This window comes from Centropristis striata, chromosome 14 (assembly GCF_030273125.1).
Source record: "Centropristis striata isolate RG_2023a ecotype Rhode Island chromosome 14, C.striata_1.0, whole genome shotgun sequence".
NCBI classification, from domain to species: Eukaryota; Metazoa; Chordata; class Actinopteri; order Perciformes; family Serranidae; genus Centropristis; species Centropristis striata.
The window spans coordinates 1,742,600-1,759,404 of record NC_081530.1 but is presented as its reverse complement, the minus strand read 5'-3'; the positions used below and the strand labels follow the sequence as shown (position 1 = coordinate 1,759,404).

General features: G+C 41.3%; 1 protein-coding gene across 1 annotated transcript in view; it reads left to right on the top strand.

The window, feature by feature from the left end:
• The first annotated feature begins 1,800 nt into the window (after positions 1–1,800).
• Positions 1,801–16,805, top strand: part of csmd2 (CUB and Sushi multiple domains 2) — a 358,175-nt gene continuing 343,170 nt past the window's right edge. Inside the window, exon 1 of the mRNA XM_059350192.1 lies at positions 1,801–2,659. Coding sequence (XP_059206175.1) covers positions 2,491–2,659 — 169 coding nt within the window. The 5' untranslated portion in view covers positions 1,801–2,490. The remainder of the gene's footprint in view (positions 2,660–16,805) is intronic.

The window sequence follows — 16,805 nt, the reverse complement described above, 5'->3', positions numbered from 1 at the left end:
GTTCTCTCACAACTCTGTAGCTAGCTGACACTGATTAACAGTTTATATCACCAGTCAGCCTCATCTATAAAATAAAATGTGCCATTGTAATAAAGATATGTTGAAACCTAAAACATTTTCGGTCTCTAACATTGTTTATTGTTTATTTTTGAAATAGCTGTTTGAAAGAAAACATTATCTGGTGTACCTATTTGTCATGGCAACCGTTTATATTATAATATTGAGCAACCTACCATATCAAGTTAGATGATGCCACACTGAAAACCAAAATGATGCAACTGTATGAGAACTGTTTCTATACTTTACCTGCAGTTAATGTCTGATACAACTAAAGGTACATTTGTTTGGACAAATATAATGATAACAACAAAAATAGCTCATAAGAGTATAATTTAAGAGCTCATATCTAGCCGTTTTCAAGGTTTTCTTGATAATAACCAATATCATTATCAAGAAAACCATGGAAAATGGCTAAATATCAGCTCTTAAATTGAATTAAAATGAACAATAAACTGAAGAAAACAAGGGTGTTCTAATATTTGGACCGTTTGGAATGGTGATTCAAGGATGGATCAGTCCAGTTCAAGTGTATCTCTCCAGTTATTTTCTGTTATAGTGTTTTAGTAGAGTATAACACATTATACCATGATTTATTCATCATTCAGTAACTCCCATTGGTGCATGTAGAAGTTGGACCTGTGTCCCAGAACAACCTGACCAGGGGGGCAGGAGCAGTCCACTGTTGGCAAAGTTTAATTTAATGTTGCGGGAAGACTATTTATGATCCCCATCTTATATGTAGGGTTGAAGGCCAACGCGCATTTCATTATCCTCCACTGTTTCTACGCAAGGCGCATTGCGGAAAACTAATTACACCGGTCATATGCAAAAGTGGAAATGACATTCAAATTTACTGTCGAGGGTTCCAGCCTGTTAAGCATCAATTTCACGTTTAGTGAGCAGGAAGTGGACATCTATGTTAAACTGCCGGGCAATCCCATGATTGGTCTTAATGGATGGAGACAATGGCCTCGCTGTGGACCCCTAAATCTTACCATAACAAATTGGAACAAGGTGGACTTAATACGTCGTATATAATAATAATTATTATTATTAGGCCTATTATTATTATTATTATTATTATTATTATTATTATTATTATTATTGTTTGTATTATTTGTTACTATTAGTTAATTAATTATATTATTATTATTATTATATATATTATATTATATTATATTATAACAATATATCACCATATTTTTTTTCTTTTTTAAAAACTGGATTATTATCGTTTTGACTGATAGGTTAAGCTTAATCTTTATTATTATTATTATTATTATTATTATTATTATTATTATTAATAATAATAATAATTGTATTTTTATATCATTTTTTATCACCATAGAATAATATTAGAAAATAGTAGAAACATATTTTTTATTTTTTCAAACTGTATTATTTTAATTTTTTAACTAGCTAATTTTAATCTTAATTATCAATATCATTGTTATTATTATATTATTTATAATAATAATATTTTTGCATCATTGTAACAACCTCATCACCATAGAAGGATAGTAAAAAATAATAGAAATATATGTTTTATTTTCTAAACACTGGATTATTATCACTGATGACTTCATCTTAATCACAGGTGAATGGAGTAAGTTAAATACATCTCAAATATATCTCAAAATGTGGGCATATGATATGGCTGGAGAGGATAGAGAGAGAGGGAGAGAGAGAGAGCGAGAGAGAAAGAAAGAGAGAGAGAGAGGGAGAGAGAAAGAGAGAGAGAGACGCGCAGAGAAGGAGCAGGTCTGCAGTCTGATTCTTGGCGTCGCACAGACCCGAGACGACGCTGTGGCCAAGCGCTGCGATACTGGGAATACATACATACTGCATATTCTTCTATATAGTCAGATCACTGGCTACAACTCTAACGTTGGTCGAGAACTTCTGAAAAAAACGAGGCGATTTTTTTTCCTGGATCCGGATAACCTCTGTGGCTCTCCATCATCCGTTGGTCTGAATCTGGTCTCATGACGAGTTTCAACGTGGATTATCGGCACGGCAAATGTTTATAAATGGAGATAAAATAAAGAGAAGGACTAATAATAAGTGCTGCGGGACAAACTGAAGGAGGGATCTCCTGGTTTTGGACGTGTGTCTGGTGATATCACATATGTGGAGCGGACGAGGGATTTTCGTGATTTTTTTCGGGGTAGATCAGTGACCACTTGAATCACCCCCTTTGGTTTGCCTTCCCCTCCTTTCCTCCCCCCTTTAGGTGTGAAATCTATCTTCTCAGACAGAGACTCTGAACCCCTCGGTCCCCGCATGACATGGTTCAGTCCAGCTGCGAGATCCGAGCCTCCTCCATGCATTGGGATTTTTCTCAGCGCCGACACCGAGTGAATCTCCCTTTTTTGACCATCTGAGAAGTATCTGTGCCTGCCACCACCAGAGGAAAAAAAGCCCCCTGCCATGACTGCCGCTTCAAGCCGGGACGCAGGACTTGTGAGGAGACCGGAATGCGCATGCAGGAAAGGGGACGGAATACGGATTTTTGCTCTAATGAAGGCGGGAGTGCAGGCGCACCATTGGAGCCGGGTGCTGTTCTTATATATGGGGCTACTGGCCGCCTCAGTAAAGGGTAAGTCTCCCATCTGTACTGCTGAAGACATGCAAAATGCAGCAGGCTTTGCCCCCACTCCACCGCCCACCCTCCACGATCCGTGACTGGATGCAAATCAGCAACACACATACACACACACTCATCCTAAAGGCGCATTTAGGATCAACCTTGCTGTGATGTCGCTGTTCCAAAGTTATTAATAGAGGAGAGGTGGCTGGCTGGGTGGCTATTTTGGTGGCAGCGGATCCTCTGGAATTGCAACTGAGCCTCTTGTGTATCCTTGACTCTGTTGATGCGTTTCATTAGAGGACTGTTAGGTGTTTCTCTCATGGAATGAGGCTGCGAGAACGAGCTGTAGGGCTTATTAAATAAACATCTTGCTGCTTCCTAAGATGCAGCATGCGCTGCTGGCATGAGGAAATCAGTTGAGGTGGTCAAGCAGGCGGCTGATTATTATGCTGTTCAGAGTCCAAAAGGGTGTGTGTGTGTGTGTGTGTGTGTGTGTGTGTGTGTCAGTTCCCCATCTTAGACATAAGATCCCCCACTTGCCCAAGAAAACATCTTGTGTACAGTTCTCTCCCTCTCTGTCTTTCTCTCTGTGTGTGTGTGTGTGTATGTGTGTGTGTGTGTGTGTGTGTGTACACTTATCATGCACGCGCATGTGCACATGTGGAGGGGGGGGGGCTTAGGCCTAATTAACTGACTCTGGGTTTTCTGTCCTTGATTAATTGCAAATGGAAATCTTGCAACCGGAGCTGGGCATTCAACAGATTATCATTACTATTAATTTACTTTCTTAATGTGTTCCTGTAAAAGGAGAGACTCACTTACTGATCCATGATCTTCTTTTTCATTTCATAACGAAAAAGCCTGTGGCGTTATTTAGAGCCCAGGCTTTTCGGGGTGAGGGGTGGTGGAGGGGGGGGGGGGGGGGGGGGGGGGGGGGGGGGGGGGGCGCAATGATTTTTGCCATCCCGAGCAGGTCCTTTGGCAAAGAAAGCCAACCGTTTTATCACTGTCTTGGCTCCACACCACAGAATGGGCACTATTTTTAGCAAAAGCCAAGAATACTGCCACGGCCACAATATGAATTTGACAGTGAGTCATGGCTCTGTGTTCGCCCACTCATACCTTGTGATTTGGACAGCACATCATCCACGAGTGAGTGGAAACTGGGCACATTTTTAGCACGATCACCACAAATGTCGTCTCATGAGCTTCATCATTACTATGTTACAGAAGCGTCATCCCTCACGTCTCCCACCCCGAATATCTCCCACTTGTCACCCACTTTTTAAACTTGTATCATCAGCCACCCAGATGGTTTCACACACACACACACACACACACACACAGCTCAGTGCCAATGATACTGACAAATCTCTCTCGACTTTCATGTGGAGTAAATCTCATTGCGGCTATATTCGTAGGAGGCTTCTTGTTTTATTTGCGTCCGGGGAGCTTTTTTATTGCCCACTCTCTTGCCTGTTTGAGTCTACTCTTGGAGCCAGTAAAGCGACTCTAACTTATTGCACATATTTACAAAGAGCAGGAAAAGAGGGCTGGAGTATCTATCTTGCCCTCTGTAACAACGTTTACTTTAAACTGTGCCTATAAATATGTTTGAATAACCGCACGCGGGCGTTGAGGTGGTCTGCCGCGTCCCCCTCGGTGCTGCTGCAGCCACCAGCAATTGCCCCATCCTCCCATTGAGCGGCACCAGAGCCTCACGCTATGCTGAGAGGCGGAGCGGAGAGGGAAGAGGAGACCAGGGGTCCGTGGCATGCCTCACACTACTTTATGAAACCAAAAGCAAGCAATATCAATTAATGACCAACACAGACATGCTGGCCACATGAACAGGCTGATCATCTCCTGGCTGTTTGATGAGTCCTGATGCGTAATAGTGTCACACTTTAACCAATTTACAACCTCCTTTATAAGCAAATGATCATCCCCAAAGGGCCGCACAGACATTGATAGAGATGTGTGAAAGGTTTTAAACAGGGATATTGAAGAGAGCAGCGCGCTGTCTCGGTGGGATCAAACCCAGCAGTCCCAGTGGACCCGTCGCTCAATAAACGGTAATCAGCCTCTATTCATTTAACCGTACACAGAGCAGAGGAGGGATAGAGGAGGCAGATTGAGGATGACGTGTCTTCTCTATCTGCTGCGTGTTTTTTGGCTCCCCACGCCAGCTCCACCGGTATTAGATCATTCGTCAGCGGCGCATGAGACAGTCGCTCAGCATGTCCATTTACACGCAAGATCACGCTTCGTCGTCCTCTGCTCCCAGCCACGCGCTCCCTTTATACAAAGGCACCGCGTTGTGCTCATGATGCAACTTGCAGTAATGTTATGAGGACCGGAGGGCTCGATGCCCCTTTCCTTTTTATCTTTTTTTTTTCATGACATTTGCTTGTATTCGCGCAGTCATGAGGCTCCTGAAGGAAGAGTAGTGCGTGTGTGTGTGTGTGTGTGTGTGTGAGCGCGCATGATAGGGGGTAAGGAGTGCACGGACGCGTGCGTCCAAACCCTTGGCGTGAAGTCGTTTTGAAAGTTCCCCAAATCAAAAAAAAAAAAAAAAAGACAAACTCACACTTGAACTTTTTCCTTTTGAAAGACCTTGCGGCACACAAAGAGGCCCCAAGTCCTCTAACTGATCCACTTTTAATTGGGAACACCAATTTGGAAACACATTAAGAAATGAATTATGTCTTCACTTTACCTCAGAATAGAATGGGAGTGGAATCTATTAGTTTCAATAGACTTTCTTTTACACTTTTAATACAGGGATGGTCCTGATTTGTTAATATCCAAATAAAATTATTCAGAATTTAGCAGGGGGCTTTTAATAAGTCATGAAAATGAGCAGAAACTCACTGCAGAGTGACACTTTCAGCACCCTGGACAGCGACAAGCGCAGCTGAATTTGCCACTCAGCTGAAGTTCTCTTCAGCACCGCGGACAGCTCCCCCAGCCAACAGCCTCAGCAACAGCTGCTCCTCAGTGGAGGGCTTGCTGGCTCTATAAATTGGGATTTCTCCAATGTTTTCATGGCTTTGAACCCTCAATTAGACACAGACTTCAGACCCCTATCTGACAAAAATCATATCACAAGGTTTCTGCTGTTAGTTTTGTGCATAATTTAGTAGCGAGTCTACATTTTCGGCACTTTTAGAGTAGATCCCAAGCAGAGAGCAGCCATATTCAAACATTATCTCATTGACATGGTATGGTATATAGTAGGATTAAATACCTTTGAACCTTGGACAGTGTGTTGGACTAAACAAGCAGTTGAAAGGTGTCAATGTTTGCTCTAGGAAATTGTAACGGGTAATCAGTTTCTGATATTTTATGGCTCAAATGATTAATTGAGAAAATAATTTGCAGATTGACTTATTGATTGATAATGAAAATAATCTGTAGTTTCAGAGGGCCTGAATAGACTTAATGAAAGTAGTGGAGGTAGTCACCATGGACTGCTGTTTTGAAGCCTCGTTCTTGGCGTTTTGGCCATCATCATCTGGATTTTTTTGGAGCCAGAGGTGACTATATTTTGGATGGTGGAACTGGGAAAGAGGACGTTAAGTCATCAGCTAGTCCACAGTGCATCAGTAACCCAAAAACTAACTCCTTAGAGTGGTTTTTGGTACATCCAAATGCTGAACAAGACAATTTTACCAAAATGATGCTAAAAACACACAGTGAAAGCATAAAAGTCTGAAGACAAAAACATACAATGTCAAAAAAAGGTAGCCATGCCCAAAACTACTCCTTGCTTTACTATCTATCTAAGTCAACATCTTGCTGTATTGAAGAAGACTTCAAACTAACGATTGTGACCACAAAGTCATCAGGAAAATGTTTACTGAGGCAATAAATCAAGTGAGAAGTAGAGTGATTTTCTCATAGACTTAGACTTCTATAAAATGGGACTTCTTTTTGCAACCAGTGGAGTCGCCCCCACATGGCCATTAGAAAGAATGCAGGTTTAAAGTATTCACTCTTCAGATGGGAATTTGTCTGGTTTCAGGCCTAGTATGTAGTTAGCGACATTGCTCACAAGCTTCACTTAAGGATCCATGTGGATCTTAAACCCATCATATTGCATTTCCTGTCTGAGAGATGTTGGCTAAGATATGTGAAAGCTGTGTTGGTTTAGTGGTCTTGTGAGCACACTTGATCACATCACTCCCTGTAAGTCCCGTCAGAATGGATAACACATAGTCCCATGTGTCTTGTTTTTTCCATATGTGCATTTCCATGATGAATATATGGGCATCTCACTTCCCTTTTGTTTCTCACTCCTCTCACACCTGTCTGCCCGCTACTCTCTATCTCAAATCCTCCACTACCTGCACGCTCTGTTGCGTCCCATCTTCCCATCTGCTCTCTACATTCACTGTTGAGCAATAAAGGATGGAATGGGAGCTGAGAAACAGATGACATTATCTGTTTACTCAAAACAGAGAAACGTCTGGAATGCAAAGTAGATGCTGTTACTTGTCCTACTTGAGCGAATAGGGAGGAAGAGTGTGAAGGAGAGTGGTGGTCAAGATACAGATGGAGATCATAAAGAGGTGGCACAGTGAGGCGAAACAGCAAAAAACAGCAGGATGGAATCTGTGAGGGGAAAAGAGAGGCATAGAGGGGAGACAAGTGTTGGAGTAGAGGGGCGATAAGATTACACCAGCTGAGAGATAATCCGGGCCCTATGTTTCTGTGGCTTTTGAGTGCTGGGTGATTTTCGTCTCTTTAGTAAATTATCTATTTGGAAGGCTCATTTTCTTATCAGGCATCAACCAGACTCCTATTTCAACAACTAACAGCGTGTAAGTAAGCTCGTGGGCACGTGTGTGTGCGTTTGGATGAGTCTGCGAGTTGCCACCCCCATTCACTCTGGGATGATTAGACTAAAGTGTTGACAAGCAGGTCATTAGCTGGCTCAAAAGGGGCCACTGAGACAGAACGTGTGTGTGTGTGTACATGCGTGCACGTGAGCATGTACGCAGCTTTCATTTGATGCAAATGTGGCGTCCTCTTGAGCAGCCATGTTTCACCCACCTGCTGGTATGTCATCCCGCTCCTCTTTCTGTCTCCCCCTTCGTACCTTCTTCTTCCATCCTCCCTCCCTCCCACCACCTCCCCTTTCTTCCTCCATCCTCCTCTCTGGTGATTCACACTGTCATCTGTCTCCAGATGGCCAGAGCTCTGTCACTGTGCTTCGTCACACTGATCACAGCCACACAGTGACTCACACACAAACACACACACATGCACACACTCAGTCACTAATTCATGCAGACTGACATTAAAAAAAAACCCTCCTAAATTGCATTCATGCAGCCACGCACACACACACATGAACACACACACTCGCAACACAAACTGGACCATTATATGTTATGAACTTATAGCCCAGATGTGCATGTGCAGAATTTCCTGATTAAAGTGGCCCTTAATGAGATGATGAAGAACATCCAATTAATCTTCAATACAATTCAATTGCTGCCTCTTCTATTTCATCTATTACACTATTAACTTTGATAGTATTGCCATATTAAACAGTTAGCGTTCATTAAATATTTAAATATGATGCATTCAAATTGAGACTTTCATATTTCTAGAGGCTCTCGTTGCAAAGTAAGTAGTTCAAATTTGACACGAGCTGGGAAAACCTGGTGGAAAACAAATGACAAATACTTGTTTCCTTCAAATAGCTCTTTCAGCATGTCCCCGAGCACAGCCTTAAATTAATAAATGCATACTTTGGCTGCTTTACTTACCCAGGGAATATAAATCTAGCTCCTTTCTGGCAGTGTCCATGCTTCACTTTCACAACAGACTCCTGTGAGCGCTTCTGTTAGCATTTTAGCAGCTTAGTTCCAAACCCAATATGATAAAGAAAAACATTTTTTTTGATGGTTCAAACGTCTTGAAATGTGGTACGGACATACTTTAGGCAAGTAACTAATAGGATGATTTTGAAATTTTTAGATCACATGAAAAATCACAGTTTTATCAATAGTGAAATCTTTGATTGTCATTTTCCTACCATACTATGTATAGTCTTAGGGCACATTGAACTTTTCTTAATGGTGTCTATTGCAGAAAAGGTAGACCCATCATGTGACCAACGACTAAAGAATGATGAGAAAAACTCCCTATTCCGCCAAACAGTCTGATTGATTTTGAAAATGTCTTCACATTAGTGTTTAGGCAAGCCCAGAGAACATTCCCACCAAGGAAATAAAAACTACAAAAATGACTTATGGCAAAGGGTCTCGCTCAGAAACATGTTAGCAATAATTCTTGAGAAGAAAGTGGTTTTCCTTCCCACATGTCCCAGTAGAAAACAGTAAAAGAGGTTACTGAGCAGCTCCCAGGTGTGAATATATGCTAAGAGACATGCTGCGAGCCAAGACGTGTCAGGAAAAGAACATAATGTACGCGCTCAGTCAATCTTCCCTGGATAACTTCAGGTGAAAATAAATAAAAATTATATCCAGGGCTTACATCTCCCTGAGCCATCCATGTGTTGGAGAAAAGCTATAACAGAGAAGTTGCAATCTCATTCAGATTCCCGTCTTCCCGTTATTATCAGACATAGGAATTTGCTCCAGCTACTGTAAATCCCCACAAAGTGAGAGACAGATGTAGATGCCCTGTCTGTCTTGTAAAGACACAAAGCTCAGGCAGGGTTTCTTTCGCTTCCTGATTTACACTGTTCTTATCAGATATCAGTGATCCCACAGATTGAAGATTAGATCCTGGGCAGGAGGTATCTTGTCCTTGTCCTTGTCTTTTCTCCTTTCCTGTACAGCTTCTCTCTCTCTGTTCAACGTATAGGCAATCTGTCAGTGGTCTTTTTCTGGGAAAGAAGCAGAGTCATCATGTGGAGGGAGGCAGGCAGTGTGTTGTTTTTTTTTATATGTACGGTATAATACGTAACATTCCTGCATTAAAATGTCTAGAAATTACTAGACTTGTCATGTTTTTTGTTGAGTTGTGTACATACAGTATTCTAAATGTTTCTAAAAATGTTCAAACCGAGATAAAACCGTAATTTCAATCAAGGTAACACTCCATTTCACTTGGTTGCATGTCACTGGTGTCATAAATGGACTTTTCATCCAGTTTTAAGCCACATTTTTATGAGATTTCATCTGCATATTTTAACCGAATGAAGGATTTTAGTCATTGGACATCTGGATCATATAAGAGAAACTTGATGTCATTTCATCCAAACAGCTTTGGAAAAACTGCTTTCTTCAGTTATTTTACTGGTTTGAATCACAGGGTCCTTTTGTTTTAGAGAAGAGGACAACTCTGCGCATAATTCGGCTCCCAATAAAAGACAATATTGTGAAAAAATGAAGGATTCCAAACCTGAAAAAACAGACAGCAGTGAAGGAAATTGTGGTGAAAACATCAACTTTTGCGATTCCACGTAAATTCACAATGTCACTTAACATTCAAATACAATTTTAAAAAGTTGTGGTCCAAGGGACAGATTATATGACGACAGTCAACACATTATGATGTCTACCGTGTATATTTTCCTATATCAGAAAAGCAGCAACATTTATGTCATTATACAATTCTTGTCATTCCAATCTTTCACATGTTTTGCTGACATGGAGTACAAAAATAGGCTTTACAAGGTGGTCATTTCATAGAAACATATCATATCACACATCACAACACATATGGTTAATGAGATGTAAAAAAAAAACCTATATTGGGATAGAAGACATTGTCCATTATTTACCAGCTCTATCCATAATTGTGAGGCTAACAAGCTCCTGTTTAAAGTCTGTCTGCTAGAGTTAATTACCCTCACAGTGTCTGGTGTCCTCAGCAGTTTAACCTAACGTTACAGCGGCTGTCTGCTGGCTTATGTTACTTATTTTGCTGCTACAGAGACAATAAATTCCTAATGAGTGGAAATGAGTGGAAAGTGTCTCCTGATGTCTTCACTACAGAAATGGACCGGACAAAAATGATCTGTCAAGCAATCGAGAAGTAAATAAACTAGAAATTCATTTTTCAAGATAGCAAACCCAAAATTACCATTTGATCTGTTAAATCTTAAATGAAGGCAATCTTGTATTTTATATTTGCTCCTTTTATGAAGAGAGAAATATCAGTAGCCTGATTTTTTGTGCAAATTAGATGCAACCTTGTGCCTGAAATACATCAGGAAAAATGATTAAATGTTAAAGTCGTAGACATGGTTGCCAATCTGACTCACTGCCAAAATGTGTTTTTCTCACAATTTCAATATCTTAAAAAAACCTCAACAACATTGGCTTAAATTTACACATACACTGCCAATGCAAAAGTTGCCAGGCTAATGCTGTCAGCAGTGCAATATGCAGAGACTTATTTCCCTAAAATAAATTCTCATCCATTTGAGAGTAATGCATGAAGCCTATTAATTATGATTGTGGTCTTCAGTTGACACTTCCTGGGGGGTAGTTAGGCTCTGAGTTGAAAGGTTAAAGTGTGCTGCAGTAAGTTGAGGTGAGGCTGATTGATCAGCTGCTGCTCATCCATCTCTCAGTGATAGATGGAATAGTCCTGCTGGGACGCTCATGGCCTGACCTTTGCATCAGCACTTCCTCTAAGGGTTTAATACACACTGTTGGAGAGGATCAGATGTTCACCAATACCCACTTGCTAACACGCAGCAACATGCTCGCGCGGGATGATCTCATACATTTAACACATTCATAATTGCATTCCCCCACCTCCTGTTGATGCTATTGATCGCTTTGAGCCCAGAAAGTGTCGAATTCACGGATTTCTGCTGCAGTTTAAGTGCAAATGCACGGCAGGGTGCAACTAAGGTTAGCATAGCTTCAGTCTGACTCAAAGATGTGACTGTCAGATGTGAGCGGAATGAAAATGAGGTGATAATTGACCTTCAGTGTTTCACACATTAGTGTCACACACATTGTGCTTGTTCCCATAGAGAAGAGTGAAATAATTTGAGGCATGTATGAGTGTGTGTTTGTGCACATTTAGACACTCTGTTTGAACATGACATGCCTCTGTGGGGGTGTGTATGCATGACAGTAAGCGTTAAGATGGACTCAAGTCATAATGAATAACAGGGGGAAAGGGATTTGCCTTCATACATGTTCTCCTGTTTTCTCGTTGTCATGGTAACTACATACAGCTTATGACTGAAGCTTTTGAACTGCAATGCTCCCCCCCCCCCCCCCCCGCCCCCTTTTATAACTCATATTGTAGTTATATGGATGTAGCTAAGCTAATAAGCAAGGTATGATTGTAATGAAAGTCAGATGTGTATTTTCAATAGCAGATGGGCAGATTTATTTGCACAAGATTAAATGTGTGTAAATGTTTTTAAACATTAAACATATATATATATATATATATATAGATATATATATATATATGGTGGACCTTGTGGCATTGGGCAAGCATAATAGATGGCCAGATTCCTTCTTCAACCCATTGAAGCCTGGAAAGCAGATACGTCGTTCTGTAATATTTGTATAAGCTCTCAAATACTCTTTGAATTTCATTTCTATCTGCTACAGAGGCTGAAAAATCGATTATTTAGTAGAAGCGTTGATACTTCTGTTGAACTTCCAGAAAAACTTCAGGTTTTAGGGGCTGATTTTAAAATCGCCCAGAGGTTTTACAGGCGTTTTAGTCCTCAATGGGTTAAAGTGTGCACAACCACCACACACAGCAAAGGAGGTGAGTTAATTATCACCGTTACCAGGCGGTAGAAGGCCACTTTTAGCAAGCACTCTGTGAGATCTGCCAGCATACACTTGATGTTTCTTGATGTTGTGAAATATTGTTGAATTTGCTGTTGCTGATGTTGTTCTTGTTGTTGTAGAATGTTGTCATGTAAATTAGTTTTTATATGACAGTGTTCATTTTTCTTAAAAGGAATGGTATTCTCTGTTCCCTGCCTTGGAAATACAAATGTAAAGTAGCTTCTAGCAACTTCTGGTATGACAGAGAAGCAATCTCCAGGCCTGAAGAGTGAAGCCAGTGCCAATGTGCCTTAAACCTCCATTCCTTATAATGGCCAGCAGGGGGCGACTCCACTTGTTGCAAAAATAAGTCCCATTTTAGAGAAGTGTTTGAGAAAACAACCCTACTTTTTACTTGAGGTTTTTGATTTTTCTGAATAAGTTTATGGTCTCAATCAGTAGTTTCAAGTCTTACTCAATAAAGAAATATTTCATTTTGTAAATTTTGGTCCCATTTAGAGTAAATAGCAGAGCTACCTCATGATTGAGATGTTTGTTTTCATCTCAGAACTTTGACCCTATTCCTGTGTGTTTTCAGTGCATTGCAGTTAATTTTAACATTTTGGTCCCCTAAAATGTCTTATTCAGTGTTATTTTGGACTAAAAGATATTCCAAGGGGTCGTAATTACAGATAAACCTCGCCAACCAAGCTAGCTGGTAATGGCGTTTGATGAAAACTCAGCATCCTCCTCCCCAGTTTTACCATCTCATTGAAATTCTGTCACTTCTGGTGTCAAAAAAACAAGATGCGATGGTGAAAATGCTTAAAAAAGAATACATTAACAAATGGGAGAGGTCACAGTGACTACATCCACTTTTTTTCACAGCTTAGAAGCTATGTGCTGTCCCTGTTAAATACACAAATACATAAATAGACAAGCACAAAGGATCAAAAAGGATTTAAAGGGGTGAAAAACTTTTGATCAATGAGCAACGAGAAAATGGCGAAATTAAAACCTAGAAACAACCAGCTTAAAACAGACACACGAGAAGGTTATTTTAAGAACACAGAAAGCAGTGGCAATTAATCAGCCTTGTGGCATATCCACCTACTCATTGTGCCTTATCACACGCAGCAGAAAAAAATATATAACTACAATTTTTTTTAAAAATAGCTTCAAATCATTCCAACATTAGTAGCTTGTCTCCCCCCCGGGGTCTAACCTGACTAACTGGGCATGTGGCTCATTGGGAGAGTGACTCCAAGGGAAACCAGGCCAGAGAGAGATAAAGGGCACGGCTAGTACTAGGAGCAGGTCCTGCGTTCAAGTGCCATATGGAGCTCTGTAACAGATCTAAACACAAACACACAAACATACATTTACATTCCTCCTGGCATTCAGCTTTGCTGTGTTTTGCGTAGGTTGTCCAATTGTATCAGTGATGAATAAACTCCCCCACAAAGACAAGGGTCCGTCTGAAAGGGCTGCAGCATGCCTTTCACTCTGAATGGGCTATTTTTTCTATTGGTCAGCTTGATGCCTTAGTGCGTGGGTGAGTGCAAAAGGACCTGCAAACACCAACGTACCATAGGGCTTTTTAAATGCAGCTGATGATGATGTTAAGAAGAGGATGAAAGTGATGAAGACTCCCACAACTCTTGCATCTCTTTCAAATCATCGTTTGAATCCGTGCTGGTGTAGTTTTAAGGATGGGCTGTGTGTGTGTGGGTGGCTTTTTTTGGGTGGGTGGCTGGGTTGCAGGTCGTTTTGGCTGCCATGATGATACTACTGGTTAAATATGACCCAGCTGGAAGGAACTGCCTGCCTCCCCCTCCTCTTCTCTTCCTCCCTGTCTGAGAGAACACATGCTCCATTGTGCCTGGTTTCACCAGCCCTGATAACAGTCAGAATGTGTGCATGCACTCGTGCAACCGTGCACTTCTACATGCACGCCTCTTTTACGTGTTATCGTGCAGCCGCTTTCTTTGATTCTTTAATCTTTGGCTTCATGTTTGCACGTGGGTGTTGTTTATTTCCCTACATCACACATTTCACCCTCTGGCGATGTTGCTGTGACAGTGTGTTTTGTGTATGTGTGTGTGTGTGTGTGTGTGTGTGTGTGTGCATGTGTTGCCATAGGAGTCAACAGATCCTTGAAATAAATGTGTTTGTATGCGTCCTCTCTCTGTGTGTTTGCACAAATCACTTTTACTCCGCACATTCATGCAGCAAGGAGGCCGTTCCAAGCTTCCGCTGTGCACCATTATTGAGATGCAAGCTCCATTTTTCTGCCCTTTTAAGGAAACAGCATTTACCATTCAGCCCAGTGGAAACAACCTGTGGGGAGGTGGGGGGAGGGCTAAGTGGGAGCAAGCCTATCGCAAGTGCCTTCCACTGCATTTGGCTTGTCTGTAATGGCAGACGGTGTCGTCCTGGCCCGGACATTAGCCTAATGTATGGAGGCGAGCGGGATCGCTGAGCTCATCCATTTCCATTTTAATGGCGGCCATCTAGAGGTTAATTCGGATATGATGCGGTCAAGGCGCGCATATGCGCTGACACGTCAAGAGACAAATAGTGGTGCTGAGAGGATCTATGGGGCGGAAGGGTTTATCTTCCCACTAGGGAGGCAGTTACTGGCACACACACACACACACACACAACATTTGGTTGTTTGAAGTTTACTCATGGGGTAGGTTATATGTGATCGTTGATAGCTTTGTTACTCGATAAACCCTAAGGGACGCACTTATTTGGTTGGAAATTATTCAGTGTTTGTTCCAAAGGGATGCTCATTTTGTGTGGATACAGCCCCTGATAGACTACACGTATGGAGGCTTTATGGTTTCTCTGGAGAATAAGGAAACAGCTGAACTCTGTATTTCATCTATGTGATGGGGGAGATGTGGAATAAAGAGGTCATGATGCAATTTAGTGGGTGTTTTTTTTTTTTTTTTTAAAGTTTCCTTATATATACCGTGCATGCTATGTCGACAATTTTCCAGTTATTTCCTGTTCGACAGAAGACCTGAATAACTCCATGACTCCAACATTTCATTTCCTCCATTGCTTGTGTCATTACCTCGAAAATAGTTGTTTTTTTGCCATAATAACAGGATAACTTTCTCAAGATCTTCAGCTAAGGAAACTTTTTTTTTCTTAAAAGAGTGGCATAATGGCAAAAGTTAAATTAACACCACACTTGACATGTCATGCTGACAGCCAGTGGAGGACCTGAAGACTCATGTAATGGGTTAGCTTGTCTCTCCATTTGTGGTTTTATATTGAGATAATGACATAAATAACTCATAAAATGATTTTTTTCTGATAGGACAATGGAGGAATCTACTGCTACTACTGCATTTATTCATCATCTCACTATCTTTTTTCATGTTTCCAAGCTGCAGCCTTACATTTATTGACAGTATCATACACGCACTGTGCTGTACTAAAAAAAATTGTATTTCTGGAGGGCCTTTCCCGGTCATCAAACAATAAGTTTAATCTCCTCAGTTGTTTTCATTATGCAGAACATAAGATGTAAGCCACTTCTATTATTGACTGCAGGAACAGGATGGTCTCTGCGTCTTTGTCTTTCGTCCAAAGGCAAACTTGCATCGTTGATGAGGACACCAGACAGAGGCGGGGGAGAGATAAAGTAACTGCAAAACAAAAGCAAATTTGTAGTTTTATATTAAAAGCATTGTTTGCATCTTTAAAGTGAATGTGATGTTGGGATTATGTTTGCCAAGATAACATTTCCTCCCATTGAGAGTTGCTGTAGCCAGTGTAATTGCATCTCAGCAGAGGAGTTACATGCAGATATGTGACACTACACCCACCCAGGGTATAGGGATTACACTCATACATGTGCAGACAACTGATACCTCCATACACACACTCACATAAACAAAACACACACACACACACACACACTGCTGAAGCATCCCTCCAAATAGACCTCTAGGATGCGCTAACAGTGCAGATTAAGCACTATCTGGCTGTGAATGTCACACTGGCTGTTTGTGACCTCAGCACAGAAGAGCAAAGAGATGCAGAAAATAGGTTTAAAAAAAATATCCATCCATATCTAGTCTTCCTCATCTACTCCCTCTGTCTGTTGCTCTTCCTCTCATTGACCTTCTGACATATTATTTGTCTCACACCATCTATTTTTTACCCCGCCTAGTTTGTCCGCCCATGCCTCTGTTATTCCTCATGTCCCGACGTTCAAATCTATTTTCTCACATGTCCATACAGTCAGTCAGCCAGTCAGTCTACTTTGTGTCTGTCTGCCCCCGTCGCCTTCATTCTCTCGCTCTCCTTTTTGCCCCCTCCCTGTCTCCTTCCTCCGCTCTGAGGGGTTGCTGTCCTGCCGGAGTACAGCACAGTGACCATCGATTCATCAAAGTGTCACA